This window comes from Oppia nitens, unplaced genomic scaffold, assembly GCF_028296485.1.
Source record: "Oppia nitens isolate AA-2021 unplaced genomic scaffold, nextdenovo-longstitch-racon4-pilon3 scaffold23_pilon_pilon_pilon, whole genome shotgun sequence".
Lineage (NCBI taxonomy): Eukaryota > Metazoa > Arthropoda > Arachnida > Sarcoptiformes > Oppiidae > Oppia > Oppia nitens.
Genome location: NW_026533203.1, coordinates 858816 through 874626, shown reverse-complemented (window position 1 = coordinate 874626; position 15811 = coordinate 858816). Strand labels below are relative to the sequence as shown.

At 27.5% G+C, this 15811-nt stretch overlaps 4 protein-coding genes across 4 annotated transcripts; 2 read left to right on the top strand and 2 right to left on the bottom strand.

Moving 5' to 3' along the window:
- The first annotated feature begins 78 nt into the window (after nt 1-78).
- LOC128953662 (thioredoxin reductase 1, cytoplasmic-like) lies at nt 79-2579 on the top strand. Its single transcript, XM_054299175.1, has 8 exons — nt 79-617; nt 712-828; nt 896-1041; nt 1111-1347; nt 1415-1673; nt 1729-2120; nt 2193-2327; nt 2394-2579. Exons 1-8 carry the CDS (start codon nt 218-220, stop codon nt 2460-2462), a joined length of 1755 nt encoding a protein of 584 aa, XP_054155150.1. The 5' UTR covers nt 79-217; the 3' UTR covers nt 2463-2579.
- A 444-nt stretch (nt 2580-3023) lies between these two features.
- Nucleotides 3024-5415, bottom strand: LOC128953760 (RCC1 and BTB domain-containing protein 1-like). Its single transcript, XM_054299281.1, has 3 exons — nt 4776-5415; nt 3567-4041; nt 3024-3505 (listed from the first exon to the last, which is right to left on the bottom strand). The coding sequence occupies exons 1-3, from the start codon at nt 5413-5415 to the stop codon at nt 3031-3033; spliced, it is 1590 nt and encodes a 529-aa protein (XP_054155256.1). The 3' UTR covers nt 3024-3030.
- A 450-nt stretch (nt 5416-5865) lies between these two features.
- On the bottom strand, nt 5866-9042 carry LOC128953759 (methionine import ATP-binding protein MetN-like). Its single transcript, XM_054299280.1, has 6 exons — nt 8714-9042; nt 8169-8517; nt 7836-8015; nt 7227-7703; nt 6913-7159; nt 5866-6164 (listed from the first exon to the last, which is right to left on the bottom strand). The coding sequence occupies exons 1-6, from the start codon at nt 9040-9042 to the stop codon at nt 5866-5868; spliced, it is 1881 nt and encodes a 626-aa protein (XP_054155255.1).
- A 1668-nt stretch (nt 9043-10710) lies between these two features.
- LOC128953704 (transcription elongation factor SPT4-like) lies at nt 10711-14069 on the top strand. Its single transcript, XM_054299220.1, has 4 exons — nt 10711-10950; nt 11044-11150; nt 13690-13745; nt 13831-14069. Exons 1-4 carry the CDS (start codon nt 10882-10884, stop codon nt 13947-13949), a joined length of 351 nt encoding a protein of 116 aa, XP_054155195.1. The 5' UTR covers nt 10711-10881; the 3' UTR covers nt 13950-14069.
- The last annotated feature ends 1742 nt before the right edge of the window (nt 14070-15811 follow it).

The window sequence follows — 15811 nt, the reverse complement described above, 5'->3', positions numbered from 1 at the left end:
CAAATTTGATGTTATTTATGATAAAACCCAAACATGTGTTAAATGTTATGCAATGCTTTTGTTGCACTATTTTTAAGTACTTATTTTAAGTGCAATTTTCCTGTCATAACATAGTATACTGTAATTAATTTCAATTGAATTGTTGTTTCTATAAAATATCACACATTTCTAACACTAGTTATATGACTAATAATATACTTTAATTTAATTGTATTTAATGTTTAATATAATTAAACTTTTAATTAATAATAGGATTTTGATTGCAAATAATAATAATCGACTAATTGTTAACTCATTGACTGTTTTGAGACCAAAAACCACTCAAATCTCTAGACTAGTGAAGACATTACTTCCGAAGCGATCCATTAAATCATTGCCAAAGATATCTTTGTTTGATTACAAGTGGTCGCAGAGTTTCAGCACAAGTGGTATACTTCAAGACCGCAGACAAGACATGCCTCCCATCAGTGAAGCGAAAGATCACAACTATGACTACGACCTGATTGTTATCGGCGGCGGTTCGGGTGGTTTGGCGGCCTCTAAGGAGGCGATAAAGTACGGCAAGAAAGTGGCGGTTATGGACTATGTTGTGCCCACACCTCTCGGCACTACTTGGGGTTAGTTTTTGACTGAAATAAACAAATTATTGGTTTATAAATGATTATTATTACCGATACTATAAAAATATTGTTATAAAAACTTTGATAATAGGTTTGGGCGGGACGTGTGTTAACGTCGGATGTATTCCCAAGAAACTGATGCATACGTCGGCACTTATAGGACAGACATTGAAAGACGCGATACATTACGGGTGGAAAGTACCGGAAAGTAGGACTCAATAGTAATTGTTATTTATTTTCAATTATATTTAATAAACATTTGAAATGATTTATAGATATACCGCACGACTGGAATCATATGAAAGATGAGGTCCAGAATTACATCCGATCTCTTAATTTTGGATATCGGGTACAACTGAGGGAACAATCGGTTAATTATATCAATTCTTACGCGTCGTTTGTTGATCCGCACAAAATTAAGGTTAATTTTAGTTATATTTAGGCTATTATTTATTGCATACTATTATGTCTTTTTTTGTAATACAATTAGTGCATCGATAAGAAAGGCAACGAATCTTTTCTAACGGCCGATAAGTTTATTATATCCACCGGAGAGAGACCTCGATATCCAACCGATTGTGTCGGCGCTAAGGAGTTTGGCATCACTTCTGATGATTTGTTTTCAATGCCATACAATCCGGGAAAGACCTTAGTTGTTGGCGCCTCTTATGTTGCCCTCGAATGCGCCGGTTTTTTACGTGGCATTGGTTTGGATGTCACGGTTATGGTATGTCTGCTCATAATTTAATAAATTGATTGCTAGATATTAACTATAATTAATTATTATTTTAAAGGTTCGATCGATTTTATTAAGAGGTTTTGATCAGGAAATGGCCGAAAAAGTGGGAGAATTCATGGCATTTGAAGGAATCAACTTTCTTCGCCCATGTATTCCAACAAAAATTGAACGGATAGAGGAGGGCTCACCCGGTAGACTACGAGTAACCGCAAATAGGACTGACACTAATGAAGAGATTGTTGAGGAATATAATACTGTATTGTTTGCAATCGGTCGCGACCCGTGTACTGACAAAATTGGTCTCGAAAATACTGGTATTGATTTCCACTCAATTTTATTTATTTTTAATAAATTATTTTTAATACAAAGGTGTTGTTAAAGAGAAAAATGGAAAAATCAAAACAGTCTCTGAAAAGACAAACATTGACCACATTTATGCCGTCGGAGATATTTTGTATGAAAAACTTGAGTTAACTCCAGTGGCCATTGAAGCGGGCGTTTTATTGGCTCGTCGCTTGTTTGCTAACAGTACAGTTGAGTGCGATTATCTGAACGTACCGACCACTGTATTCACACCACTTGAATATGGGTGCTGTGGTTATACTGAGGAACAGGCTGTTAAAGAGTTTGGTGAAGACAACATTGAAGTTTATCACCAAAAGTTTTGTCCTTTTGAGTGGCAAAATGCAAGAGTGCCTCAGTTTGAACATCGCAACCGAAACTCTTGTTTCGCCAAAATTATATGTTTGCGATCAGAAAATGTTAGTTTTCATTAAAGACATGTTTAAACTATGATTAAAAATTACTTAAATATTTGTTTGATCTATATTTAGGAACGTTTACTTGGATTTCATTATTTAGGACCAAATGCCGGTGAAGTGACTCAATTGATTGGATTGCCTCTTAAGATGAAAGCCACTAAAACTGATTTGGACGGTCTAATTGGTATTCACCCGACTTGTGCTGAAGTATATGTCTTCTAAATTCTTAGAATTATTTTATATTTTAAACATAAATTTTTTATTTTTAAACAGGTTTTTACATCAATGGATATCACCAAACGTAGTGGTATTGCACCGGACATGAAATCGTGTTGTGGTTGAGTTTACTATCAAACGAGAAATTTAATAATGAAAACTGCTGTTATATTTAAACTTTATTTTATTTCAATATATTATATTTTGCTCAATTTTTTTATAAATGGTGATGGATTTTATTTTAAGGGGTGTCCTCATAGTAAATGGTAAATTAAAATCTATTTACTATAAGGACACCCCTGTAAAAATATATAGTAATTTAGAATAAATTAATTAGGGTTATCACTATTAGGGTAATCACTATTAGGTTAAAATATCATATTTTCAAAGATACAGCAGTTATGAAATTTTATACAAACTATGAATGAGTTTTAAAATTAAATGAAGACATGATTTATAAATACTCTTTGATAGAGAATAAATTAAGTCAGATGTTATATAATTAAAACTCATTTTATTAAGATTATGCACTGGTATATGATTTTTCATTATTAATAAATGATTTTATTAATCAAATATAATTTAAGCAATAATATTTATTTAATACATTTTATTATTAAAATTCTTTAAAATTAATGAACTAATATTACAATATATAGTTAGTTAACAAACTATTGTTTTACGGTATTATTATTTATTTAAAAGCTCTGAATTTTGCCGAAGTTTTCATAAATCGTTTACAAAGATTTGGTTCAATTTCATCGAAAGCAGTAGTCATACAAACGTCATTCAAATTATTAGCCGCAAACTTCACGCAAAACGTTTCTAACTCTTGAGAGTTATACTTAACCGCTGAGGCATACAAAGTGATTGCATTTTGAACTGATATTTGATTTTTGATGATTTGCGCGCATTTCTCTTTGAGGTCGTCCTCACAGTAAGAGTTGGCCAAATCGTAGAGCTCGACGGCGTCGTCCAATCGGATTTCAACAGTATTAGTGTAAATGTATTTTATGAAAGAGTAAAACACGTTATACGAAAAAATATTAATTTCGATTTCGGACGTCTCGGCCTCTGACCAGTGCTCGGAAAACATGGACCGAAAGTGTTCGCAACGGATCCTTAGTATAGCTTTGTGAGCGTAAATGAATTTGTTGTTAATTTTGAATCTTTAGACAAAACAAAGCATTCACTAAATCTTTAAAAAAATATTGACATTTGATGGCATACCTGAAATCACTTGACTCTATTTCATTGAATGCTTTTCTCATACAATCGACCAGCGGGTTAACCGACGGTCGCTCATCAAAATGGATGGGTTTGTATGTGATCTTCCGTTTGGAGTAAAATGAGAAGATATCGTGAAGCGATTGAAGTGGTGTCTCTCGGGGAACAGTTATAGCTTCGGGTTCGCAATCGCCCCAAACATAACAGCTTCCAGTGGTTTGACTGCCGGCAACTGATATACTGCTTAATGGATGAGAACCGATGTCTGAAAACTTATTACCAGTAATGATCTTATACGGGAAGTTCTGATTCATTTTGTTACCGTTACCTATTTGACCGAATTGGTTGCACCCAAAAGCATATATGTCACCATCGGTTGACAGTAACAGACTGTGATACTGACCACAAACCACTTTATTAATGATTACGCCATTCATTATATTAATTTTTGTGGGAATTGTTTGGCTAATATCGTTACCTATTAAATGACAAATTGACATATAAATAGATATTATCTGTATTTTTATGTTATCTTTACTGTAATATTTAAATAACTTAAAATTTGAAAAACTCAATAATCTATTATTTATAGATTAGAGTCTTATTGACTATAAATAAGATATTTATAATTTATGCTAAATATATACTATTATATATTAAAAAGTTTCATTTATAATTTTCTTATCAATAAATAATTCATTAAATGAGATACAGTATTGTAATAGAGTTCATTTACACAGGAATTTCCCCTGCTTAAATTTATCTGAAAATAACATCAGGGTATATTTTCAAATTTAATGCATTAATAATTTGAATTACCGGTAAGTTAAATATGTAATAACCACTCATATAAAAAAAAATTATAAATTAAATTTTGACAATTTATTATCTGAAAAATGTTTTTTAAAAAGGATCTGGATTTAAAGTGCACATTATATTATTAATACTGTATGGTACACTTTTAGGAGACCCTGTTACTTTTTTATAAAAAAGTATAATACTGTATTATTGTCTATTATTTTAATTTATACTCATAAACTGTTATTAATACTTGAGTTTTGAATGCACGATAAATACCGGTGGAGCATCAGGGAATCGAACCCCGGGTATCGTATCGGATGTGTTGCTTTAAGTGCAAACAGCCGAAACCTTAACGTAAATTAAATGCCACTGCACCGGAGGGACAAAAATGTTTTTAATGGTTGTGCTCACCCAATCCTAGTTCGCCCTCACTATTATATCCCCATCCATATACGTGACCAGCTTTGGTGATTGCCATTGAGTGATAATAGCCGCACGATATCTGAATCACCTCTTGGCTATCAAACCCCTTGACTTTATGAGGTACTGATTGGATATCAAAGTTGTTTCCATTACCTAACTGTCCATAACTATTATCGCCCCAAGAATAGACATCCCCAGTAGCTGTCAGAGCTAACGAATGATCGTAACCACAGCTGATATCGACAATTCGTTTGCCAACTAAACCATCAATAAGATTGGGTCGATTGCTGTTGACTGTTGTGCCGATACCTAACTCTCCATTATTATTATAACCCCACGAATATATGTCTCCATTAGCAGTAAAGGCGATCACATAATACCCACAATAAGCAATACTTGCGATCTCTTTATAACACAACTCCTCGAGACGGGTGGGCTCTTGGATGGGATTGTTGTGACCCAAACCCAGACACCCGTACTTGTTATAACCAAATGCAAAAACGTTATCATCTTTAGTCACTATTATAACCTCATTACCCGATTCACCAAAAATACAGACAAGTTTTATTGTGGCCACAAAATTGGGCCGCAATTTGTGTAATACAACCCAATTATTAATATTTGGCATATTATGTAATATAACTTTTAAGTGATTTATATTTTTTGATAAATCGTTTAGTATATAATATTTTACTATTAATATATTTATAAACTTATAATATACTAAACTAAATTACTTTAATAAAAATAAGTTTACAATATCTTTAAGTTAAAAATAGTAACATTTAAAAATAGATAATAATTTTTTAGATAAAAATTTCAGTTATAATTTATTACAGTACTAATCAATAATATGAAATTCAAGTAAATAAATTTATTTGATAAACAGATAAAAATAATATCTTTGTACTTCAAACTTGCAGACAATCTTATTAATAATAAGTTATTATTATTATTATTGGTAAAAATATAACAACTTGTTTTATATATACTCTAAGTTTTATTTGTTAATTTTATTTATTATTATATAAAATATATAAGAAATGAAATTAAAAAATTAGTGTATTATTAAAAAAAATTATGAATTTCGTCTAAATATAATCATTGCGAGCACAAGGAAGAGACAGCCGGTGCCCACATTGAGGGCAAATCCATGAAACACGTACTGATGGTATAGATTCCAACCGCGAAGCATAACATTCCTCAATGACTCGGTTGGCATTGCTATAGGACTATAGTATAGAATCTGTCGTAAGTTGGGCTCAACCAACTCGAATGGAAATATAGCACCCGATGTGAACAGTTGGCTAAATGTTATAAATATTGATATGAGAACCGCCACAAACCCCTCGTCAACTATCGCTGATATTAGTAGGCCTTCAATAAAACGTGAAATTATCAATCATTAATCAAATTAAATGGTTGGACTTTTTTGTGTGTAAATAATTAGTTTTGTTTAATATAAATCACATTTATGTGTAAAAATTTCCACAAATGTTCATTAATTATCATTTAAAACTATTTTGCTTTATATTATTTCAATTTATGTTTTTTAATACCTAAATATTAAAAAATGCTATCATACCTAGACACTTTTTGAAATTAAATTATTATATACCCATACATTAAATCAAATTTAATTATTTGATTCAAAGTGCTATATTTTATTCTAATTTTTTATTATATCAGGATTACAGGCTAAACCCTGTTTATTTTTAGATTATTTATTAGTGACCTTGACAATTAGCAATTAACCTGATTTTTGTATTTTTTAAAGTAAAGTTTTAGTAATTGAAATTAAATTAATGTATATTTTATATTATTTTTCACTAAGTCTTGAGATTCAGTTTTGAAATATTTTTTTTTAGTCATAAAATGTAGAATAGTTCACTATATTTAATTAAAATTCAATTAACTTAATTTACAAACTAAAAATAGCAATTATAACAGATCTAATTACAGGTAAATCACAAATAAAATATAAACTTGAATATATAAGTAATTAATTTTGTTGCATTTACAACTTTAACTTATATTTTTAATTTTCAGCATTTTAAAAGCAAACTTTACCATAATTTTATGAATTTTAAAATGAATATAAATTTTAAAAAAAATGAATACAAACCAATGGCAATAGCATTGGCCGCTTGTGTCATCACTAAAAACAGAATTAATTCAATTGATCCATAATTTGTTATTTGAAAGACAATAAACGATATAAAAAGCATTAAAATAATTTGAATGAACGACATGAGACAATTGGTTATAAAATGCGATATAAACACCAATTGATGGCCCACTCCGGCCACAAGTGACCGCTCAAATAAGCCATCCTTTCTTTCTTGAATTAGTAATTGTGATGAAAGAGAGACCTGTAATAATAGGGTATATTTGCATAAAATGTAACGATTGAAACTATAATTAGTATATACTGTATACCTGTGATAAATACATGAATGAAATGAGATAACCGGGTAATAGAAAGTCCGATAGTTTAGAGTTTTCGGCGTAAATTGTTTCGACCACTTTTAACGGCGCCTCCACTCGACTCATGTTTTTATCCATAAAGATATCTCCCATCAGTTCATACATTGATAATCTCAATGAGTCAATGAGTCCGTTGGCATACAAAAAGTTTGAGTTATCTAACCATAAGTGTATTGAGCTTTCGCTAAGCGTTTTATTGTCAATGTCAGAGTCCTGAGCCCCCTCTACCCGAGCATCTAAAGCATTGGTATAGTTTTGATGAAACCAAACGGCTGCTGTCATATACCCCTTATCAACGGCATCAATAGCCGAGGACAGTGATGTATATTTTACTGGTTGCACATAATAGGCATCCACTTGTTTTATTGAGTTCAATAGCCGTGTGCTGTACTGTGGGTTCGGCTCCTCATTAAAAATGGCAGCTTTTATCTGATAGTGATTACAAAAAAACATATGCACATTAAATACAAGTTATTTTTTGATGTATTTTAATTAAATGTAAATTTTAAAATTAAATGTAATAATTATTAAATGTATCTAAATTTAATTAACAAAACTTACTGGTATTGAGTCTCTATCATAGAGAACACAAAGTATAAGTGCCTGAAAGGCCGGTATTAAAAATATAAGAAAAGATACGTTAAATTGTAAGAATTTGCTGAAATTCTTGCGAATCAAAATCAATAGTATCCACACATTGAGGAACAAACTCGTGTCGATATCTTCTCCAGAGTTTAAATTCTGCCATTTATTTGTTTTATTTCTCATATTATTATTCAAATCATTTCCATTGGAAGTTACTTTAATATCTAAATTATTATTATTATTATTATTATTATTATTGTCATAGTTTTGTATCATTTTAGTATCCAATTGACATAGTTTTAAGAAAACATTTTCCAAATTAGTTTCCCTATATTTAAGAAGCAAATCGTTGGGCACCCCTTCCTCCATAAGTTTACCATTTCTCATAATACCAACCATATGAGCCAAAGCTGCCTCTTCTATATAGTGGGTAACGATAACTACTGATACACCTTCTCTACAACAACTGTGCAGATAATTCCAGATACTATTGCCGAGAATTGGATCCGTTCCCACTGTTGGCTCATCTAATATGACAAGTCTTGGACTGTTCAAGAATGCCAGTGCCAGTGATACACGCTTTTGTTGTCCGCCTGACAACTCTGATATCAATTGATTATCACCGGGCAGTTGCAGTATTGATGATAATAAACCTTTTCTAGAAATTGTATATAATAATAATAATAATAATAATAATAATAATAATAATAATAATAATAATAATAATAATAATAATAATAATAATAATAATAGTACCATAAAATTAAAATATGTTATTTTTAAAATCATCCAAAAACGATATTAATTAAAATTAGATTTAAAAATAAATTAAAATAATATGTATTATTACTTACCTTTCATGAAATTTTTTCTGAGACATGCGATAAATATTTGAAAAATAAATGAGTGTTTGGTTGACTGTAAATGATAGACACAGAGCCGTATCTTGTGGCATATATCCGGTAATCGGATTGTTAATACCCGGTTCACTGCCTAACACTGTTATAGAGCCGCTATGAGGCTTAATTCGGCCTAAAATAAGTCTCAATAAAGTTGTTTTACCCGCACCGCTGGGACCCAATAAACCATAGATTTTACTTTCGGGAATATTGGCATAAATTTGACTTAAAATCGATTGTGTCTTATATCCAAAGCAAACATCGTTCACAGCTATCGCAGTCATTGTAATCACAATTATAATTATATTATATTTTTCTATTGTTACTAAAAATCAAATTAAATTATTATTTGTGAATACAATTTTACAAAATGACAAAACTTTGTTCATTGTTTTATTTGACGGTTAGGTTTTTAGAGTTAATTTACAAAAATAAAAATATTTTAAAGTTTTATTGTGTGGTTATAATTTAAAAAATAACTTTCAAATGTGGTTATATTTTTTTCATTGATACCAAATATTAAATTATTTCAAAAAGTTTCACTTAACATTATAATGTTAAATTATGCATTTTTAATAACGAGACAATCAAGGTATTTAGTATAAAAATACATAATAATATTATTAATTTAAAAAAATATATTTAGCATAAATTATACTATAAATAAACAATTAAATTATGACAATAAAATTTTATTAGTTAAGTAATAAAACAAATTATTAAAAACAAATCAAATTTGAATATATTTATGAAATGTTACCTTATTTACTAGTATATTGTATTGTCAGTAATATATTGTCATTAAAGTTAAACAAATTAGCAGATAATCTATTTATTACTATAATATGTTAATTAAACTTTATTTTTATGATTAATATTCAATTTACTAATTTAAATATAAATATAAATAAAAATAATTTAAATATTTTATTTAACCATAAATAAATACAAATATTGTATAAATTTTTATAAAGCTATTTTGTAATACAATACACTTATTTTATAATATAAATTTTGCTATCAAATTTAAATTTAATTATTATAAAATAAAAATTATAAACAAACAAACAATTTATATCATTAATTACATATAAAAACTAGCTTGGTTATCAAATAAATTAGTACTATATTTCAATAACCTTTAAAAGTTACACTATTAGTGACAAATATACAAATTATATTTGGCTTTATTTGCTGTTAATGATAAAACAGAGAAAAATCATATTTCAAAACAATAAAATTGATAAAAATCTCAAAATCGTTTCACAGAGTTGTGTCATTAAATTGTCACATATTTATGCAAAAATAATTTCACATATTTTTGGTATTTCACTAAAATAGTCGTCAAATTGTTTTTATGAAAGAAAATATTTTTTGTTGTTGAAAATTCTCATTAAAAATAATGATAATAAATAAATACCATAATTGAGAAACTATTCAATATATGCATAATTTATATAACAATTGAATAATTTATAGATGCAATAACTAAGTAGTCGTATGTAATAATTGGTATAACTATGTAAATATAATAACGGAAATTATCAATAAATTAATAAAACAATATTATTAACAAACAAATATTAATTATAAAAACTTCATATAATATCTAATATCAGTTCTAATAATGTAAATCAAACATAGGGTGGAAGTATCGGTACGTATAATATAAGTGTTTGCGCTCTTATATATTGTAAACTAATATTAAACATTAAATTTACTTAAATTTATATTATGTTTAGTTATGTTATGTAATCAGTGCTATAACTTGACTGTAGAACTGTATAACAATGTATAGCTTTAGTAGTATTAAACGTTAACTAAGTTTCAAACTAATAGATGGAGAACTTATAGACTAAATGTTACGTTTTATTTGTATTAAACAATCTATTGATTTATTATCTCTTTAATAAATAAAAGCCTTTTTAGTACTAAAAATGTATAATAATTTGTGTGAAAAATGGGCACAAAATAGCAGTGTTTATCACTTATAGTATAGTTTTGATTGTTTTTTTCAATCAATGTTTGATCGCATTTACCACTAAATTATTGACCAAATTATCATTTAATTGACACCAATTTCAGTGATAATCATATAAAGGCTGATCCAGTACTTAGTAGTGATGTCTGTCGAGTCGATACCACGAGATTTACGACATTTGAGAGCCTGTTTGTTGTGTTCACTCATTAAGGTATGTATTTTTGTGTAACCAATTGGTTGGTCGCCCGATATGCTGACCATCGATGGTATCAAATATGATAATAATAATTGTTTGTATGTCTAGTCCTTTGATCAATTTGAGTTTGACGGATGTGATAATTGTGATGAATATCTGGGAATGAAGAATAACCGCGAAATGGTTTACGACTGCACTTCCAGTAATTTTGATGGGTTTGTCATTTCATTGATTTGTTTGTCTTTGATTTTTTACCATTGATTGTCATATCATAAGCTATATAACAGAAACAACTACTCATGTATTTAAAGATTGTTACGCTTTTGAAGATAATTAAAAAGTTATTATTTGTTACAATAGTTTATTATCGATATATGATTTATTATATTTAAAATTATTATTATTATTATTATCGGTAATAGTATAGTATATAAATATATTAACTGAATGTCAATTAGATAATGAAACAAATTGTTTAGATATTTAGTAAATATTTGAATTTATTTAGTATTTTTTGTCATTAAATAATTGATAGATAAAAATATGATTTAATTTATTGGATTGTTTTAAATAAATGAGTGATAAAATTCAAGTCACTTACTAAACGGTAATTTATAAAAACTATATTAATTATAAAAAATGATTTGAAAATTATTATATTTAAAGTTTGAAACACATTTATTACTGTTTGAATGGTTAACTAAATCTATTTGGGAAATACCCCACAGTTTTTGCACATGAGTTGAGGGAAAGGATTTAATTTATTGGAAACAATCTTCAAAAAAGACTTTCGCGACGACACTGTCTTTATTAAGAGTCACCTCTACTGTCGTGTTATTAAGTAATATATGATATCTTTCTTATGCATAACTAATGTTAAACTTATATATAATTATATTGGTTATGGAGATGGCATTAATCGACTGACCAGTTTTAATTAGTTTGGTTGGCAATCATTTATTTCAAGTATATCCCTGTTATATCTCACATATTAATACATCTACTGTTATATGTATACTAACTTCTAAACTAATAGCAGGACTATTAAAGCTAAATGAAAATATATTAAATGATTTATATGAATATAACACGTGATTTTTTAAAGTATTCTTATTAATGGTTTTGTGATAATAAAAAATTTGGTATTAAATTATAAAAAATAATATTATGAAACCATTAAAAGCCACTTATACTGTGGTTTATATAACCACTGGACTAGATTTTGCAACTATACCTTGACTTGAAATGTCTAAAAATGACAACCCATTAGTTTTATAAATCTCTTATTTTTTCATTTAAAAAACTTTAAATACTGTTATATTGTATAACATTTTGATATGTTATTTTAGTTATAATTGTTAACGTAGAATAATGTATAATTTATATTAATTATTTATTATCTTGATAATTTATCAATATTTCTACACTAATAATAGTTTTTTAACACTAAAATATAAAATAATTTTTATTTATTTATTACATATTATAGCTGTTAATTAAAAGCAAAGTTTTGTTTAGTAATGATGTGTACTAAAAATATAACAAATAAAATGTTTAGATTTATAAAAAAAATAATTTTATATATAAATATAGATAGAAATGTGAGAGTGAGGGGGAAAACTAGCTTTGAATATATTATTATGATTATCCTTGAAATTAAATTATAGGCAATAAGTTTTTGATTTAATAAAATTGACATCAAAATTGATGCACTGTATTATGTTTAGCGGAGTTTTGGGCTAAAGTAACTGTTGGTCCAAAAAAATAAAATAAAGACAACAATCAGTGGCACAACATTTTTCAAGGATATGGTATGAAAAGGCAATAGTGTTGTATATTATGCCAAAAATCCAATGTTTGGCTCTATTTATGTGAAATTTCAATGTTAGACATCATTAGGTGTGCAGACGTCGTACCAAATAATATCAGTGAAAGCAATCAAAAATTCACTGAATATTTAATGTTATTGAAGACTGAATTATATGAATGTTTATTACGGAAGTGTTTTTATAAAAAATTTAACATTTATTATATAAGTATTTAAATATTGTTTTGATTTTAATGAATAGCAATGAAAAATACTTCCGTAATAAATACTTCAATAGTTTTTCATTTGTTAAATAATTTGCTATTTTAGACATAATTTATTGAATGAATGCTTATATTGTTTTCATTTATGATTAAAAACTGTGGTTTTATAATTGTAATAAGTTTTATATAATCGAAATTCAATTTAATATTTAATGCATTCAATACATGTTTTGGTTATTTTTGTCAAATATATTTTATTTTTGTTACTATATATTGATATACTGTATATTTATGGAAAATTCATTTTTTCTATTAACTATATTATTATTTTACAATCACTATATTTTTACTATAATAATTATTAATATATACTATATATATATATATATATATATATATATATATATATATATATATATATATATATATATATATATATATCAATTTTAAAACAATTTATAATTTATTGCACTAAAAACTGGAGACATTTTTATGAATTTTTATTTAAAATTTTTAAACATAAAAAATAGTCTCACATATATATAAAATGTCCAGTAATTTCTAGATTACCTGTGCATTACAGTATATACCACTACACTATTATATGCTTTATAACATTTATTGCATAACAACAGATACACTTATTACTATGTTTTAAAACTTTTTTTGAAAACTAAAATTTATGACAATTTTGTATAAAATATTCTGAACACTCTTTTACAGTATGATAGCTTTGACCAGTCCTGAGGAAAGTTGGGTTGCGAAGTGGCAAAAGATTAGTGAGTACCTCATGTTATTAATAATTAAAATTATAATTTCTTTTATTAACTTATTTTATTATATTTGCTATCTATATGTCTGTAGATCGCAAATGTAAAGGCATTTACGCAATCAGTGTCTCGGGTAGACTTCCGGCCGGTATTATTAGGGAACTCAAGAGCAGAGGTGTTATCTATCGCTCCAGAGATCGGGCGACCAATTGATTGACTAATTATTGATTTCTATTTATTGTATATTAAATCATATTTTGTTTCTCATAATATGTCATGCATTTTATTATATGATATCTTAAAGACATAAATAAACTTATGTTTTGTGTCTCAATATAAGTCTAGACTTATTTAAAGTTTGTACTCATTTTTATAAATTCTTGTCTATTGTTATTGAATAAAAGTGTTGGCGTTTTGTTGTGTATTTATGGCGAAAAAGGAGAGCAAAACATATACAGAGAACTACCTGTCCTTTAAGATAGAGTTAAATATGTTATTATTGTTGAGCTTTTATGTTGCTTAAAACTTATTCCCTTTGGCTATGGTTTTCACATAAAGGGGTAGCGGATGGAAAGGGGTTTAAAAGGACAGATCGTCATACTTATAGTGTGAAGAGCACTGTTTGCAGTGGGAAACGGGAGACGGACTGCGACTATAGGTAGCGGTCAATAGGAGAACCCAATATATCGGCCAAAATCTTTCCTCTCTTTATATTTTAAAAAGTCTTGTCTTTTGTTTGCATTTTGTATTTGTTATCAAAAAGTTTTTGTTGTATTTGTTGTTTCTGTTTTCTCTCACATATCGATGTGATTCAGTGTCCGACATATGAAAAACTCCTTTCGCTTTCCGTTTTTCATTTCATTTCAGTTTATGATTTATCCCAATATCCCAATGCCTTATATTTTCACTTCTCTATTATAATTCATTTTATTAGATCCGTACAAATACTCAATTCAAATATACATACATTTTGCCACCAAGACATCAAAAAATATTCATTGTATATCAATCTAATCTTAATAATAGTTATAATCAATTCTACTATTATAATGGCTAAGAGAGAGAGAGAGAGAGAGAGAGAGAAGAGAGAGAGAGAAAGAGATGGAAAGACATATAATATATATGATTGGGTCGAAAGCGCAGATGGTTTTTAAGTTTTGCTTTCAGTTTATAAAACTAGTCTTTTAAAAGAAACTTTTCTCCATCGATAAGAACATTGGATATACATATTAGTTGTTAAGTTTGGGCTCTCCTTCTGGACACACATCACATGTTGACATCAGATGTTTTTTAAAATTGCTTTTCAAACACTTCCAATCATTCATTTATTTTGTCTTTATATTAAACATTTCGTATATTTATCTCAAAAAAGGAAAGTGAATGTCTTGTCTCTTAAAAAATACTTAATACATGATTAGACTGTAATACTGTATGTATTATATAATTTTTATGTAATATAAAACACCTTATCTTACTTGTCATACGCTTTTTATCACCTGTTCGTCCATTCTCTCTCTCTCTCTCTCTCTCTCTCTCTCTCTCTCTCTCTCTCTCTCTCTCTCATTCACTTACTTTCACTTTATTTCATTGAAATCAATAGTAATAAATGAATTTCAATTTGTATAGCATATTTGAAATTAGTTTTTCTTTTAATAGCAACAAAATAACAAATCATTATTTCATTGAAATGGTATTTTGTATAATAATATTACATTTACATCAAATATTATACTGAGAAATAGTTTGCTTATTAAATGAAAATAACAAAGTTTAAAATTGAATTATAAATTTTATTAGTTTGACACAAACATGACTACAAATATGTGTTAAAATCTTTCTTTTTTTGTAATTTTTGTTTTTATAATAGAATTAAATCAATTTATTTAATTAAATGATTTTTAAATTTAATTTATATATTTTGTATTAATAAAGATAAAGTCGCGCTTTTTATTTTATTTAACTATTATGTAATAAAACATATAATTTAGTATAATATATTTCTACAATATATATTAAAATCAAGTTCAAGTTTATATTATAGTAAAGTTTATCCTATTATAACTTACTATTTTTTT

Bases quoted from the DNA above. Each gene is read 5' to 3' on its own strand.
- LOC128953662 (XM_054299175.1), top strand. From the start codon at position 218: ATGTTTAATATAATTAAACTTTTAATTAATAATAGGATTTTGATTGCA. The intron at 618-711 runs GTTAGTTTTTGA...CTTTGATAATAG, and splicing joins ACCTCTCGGCACTACTTGGG to GTTTGGGCGGGACGTGTGTT. The intron at 1,674-1,728 runs GTATTGATTTCC...TTTAATACAAAG, and splicing joins AATTGGTCTCGAAAATACTG to GTGTTGTTAAAGAGAAAAAT.
- LOC128953704 (XM_054299220.1), top strand. From the start codon at position 10,882: ATGTCTGTCGAGTCGATACCACGAGATTTACGACATTTGAGAGCCTGT. The intron at 10,951-11,043 runs GTATGTATTTTT...TTGTATGTCTAG, and splicing joins TGTTGTGTTCACTCATTAAG to TCCTTTGATCAATTTGAGTT. The intron at 13,746-13,830 runs GTGAGTACCTCA...ATATGTCTGTAG, and splicing joins TGCGAAGTGGCAAAAGATTA to ATCGCAAATGTAAAGGCATT.
- LOC128953759 (XM_054299280.1), bottom strand. From the start codon at position 9,042: ATGACTGCGATAGCTGTGAACGATGTTTGCTTTGGATATAAGACACAA. The intron at 8,518-8,713 runs GTAAGTAATAAT...TACAATTTCTAG, and splicing joins CAGAAAAAATTTCATGAAAG to AAAAGGTTTATTATCATCAA. The intron at 8,016-8,168 runs GTTTTCTTAAAA...AATAAATGGCAG, and splicing joins GGGAAACTAATTTGGAAAAT to AATTTAAACTCTGGAGAAGA.
- LOC128953760 (XM_054299281.1), bottom strand. From the start codon at position 5,415: ATGCCAAATATTAATAATTGGGTTGTATTACACAAATTGCGGCCCAAT. The intron at 4,042-4,775 runs GTGAGCACAACC...GTCATTTAATAG, and splicing joins TGAGGGCGAACTAGGATTGG to GTAACGATATTAGCCAAACA. The intron at 3,506-3,566 runs GTATGCCATCAA...TTTTGTCTAAAG, and splicing joins ATAGAGTCAAGTGATTTCAG to ATTCAAAATTAACAACAAAT.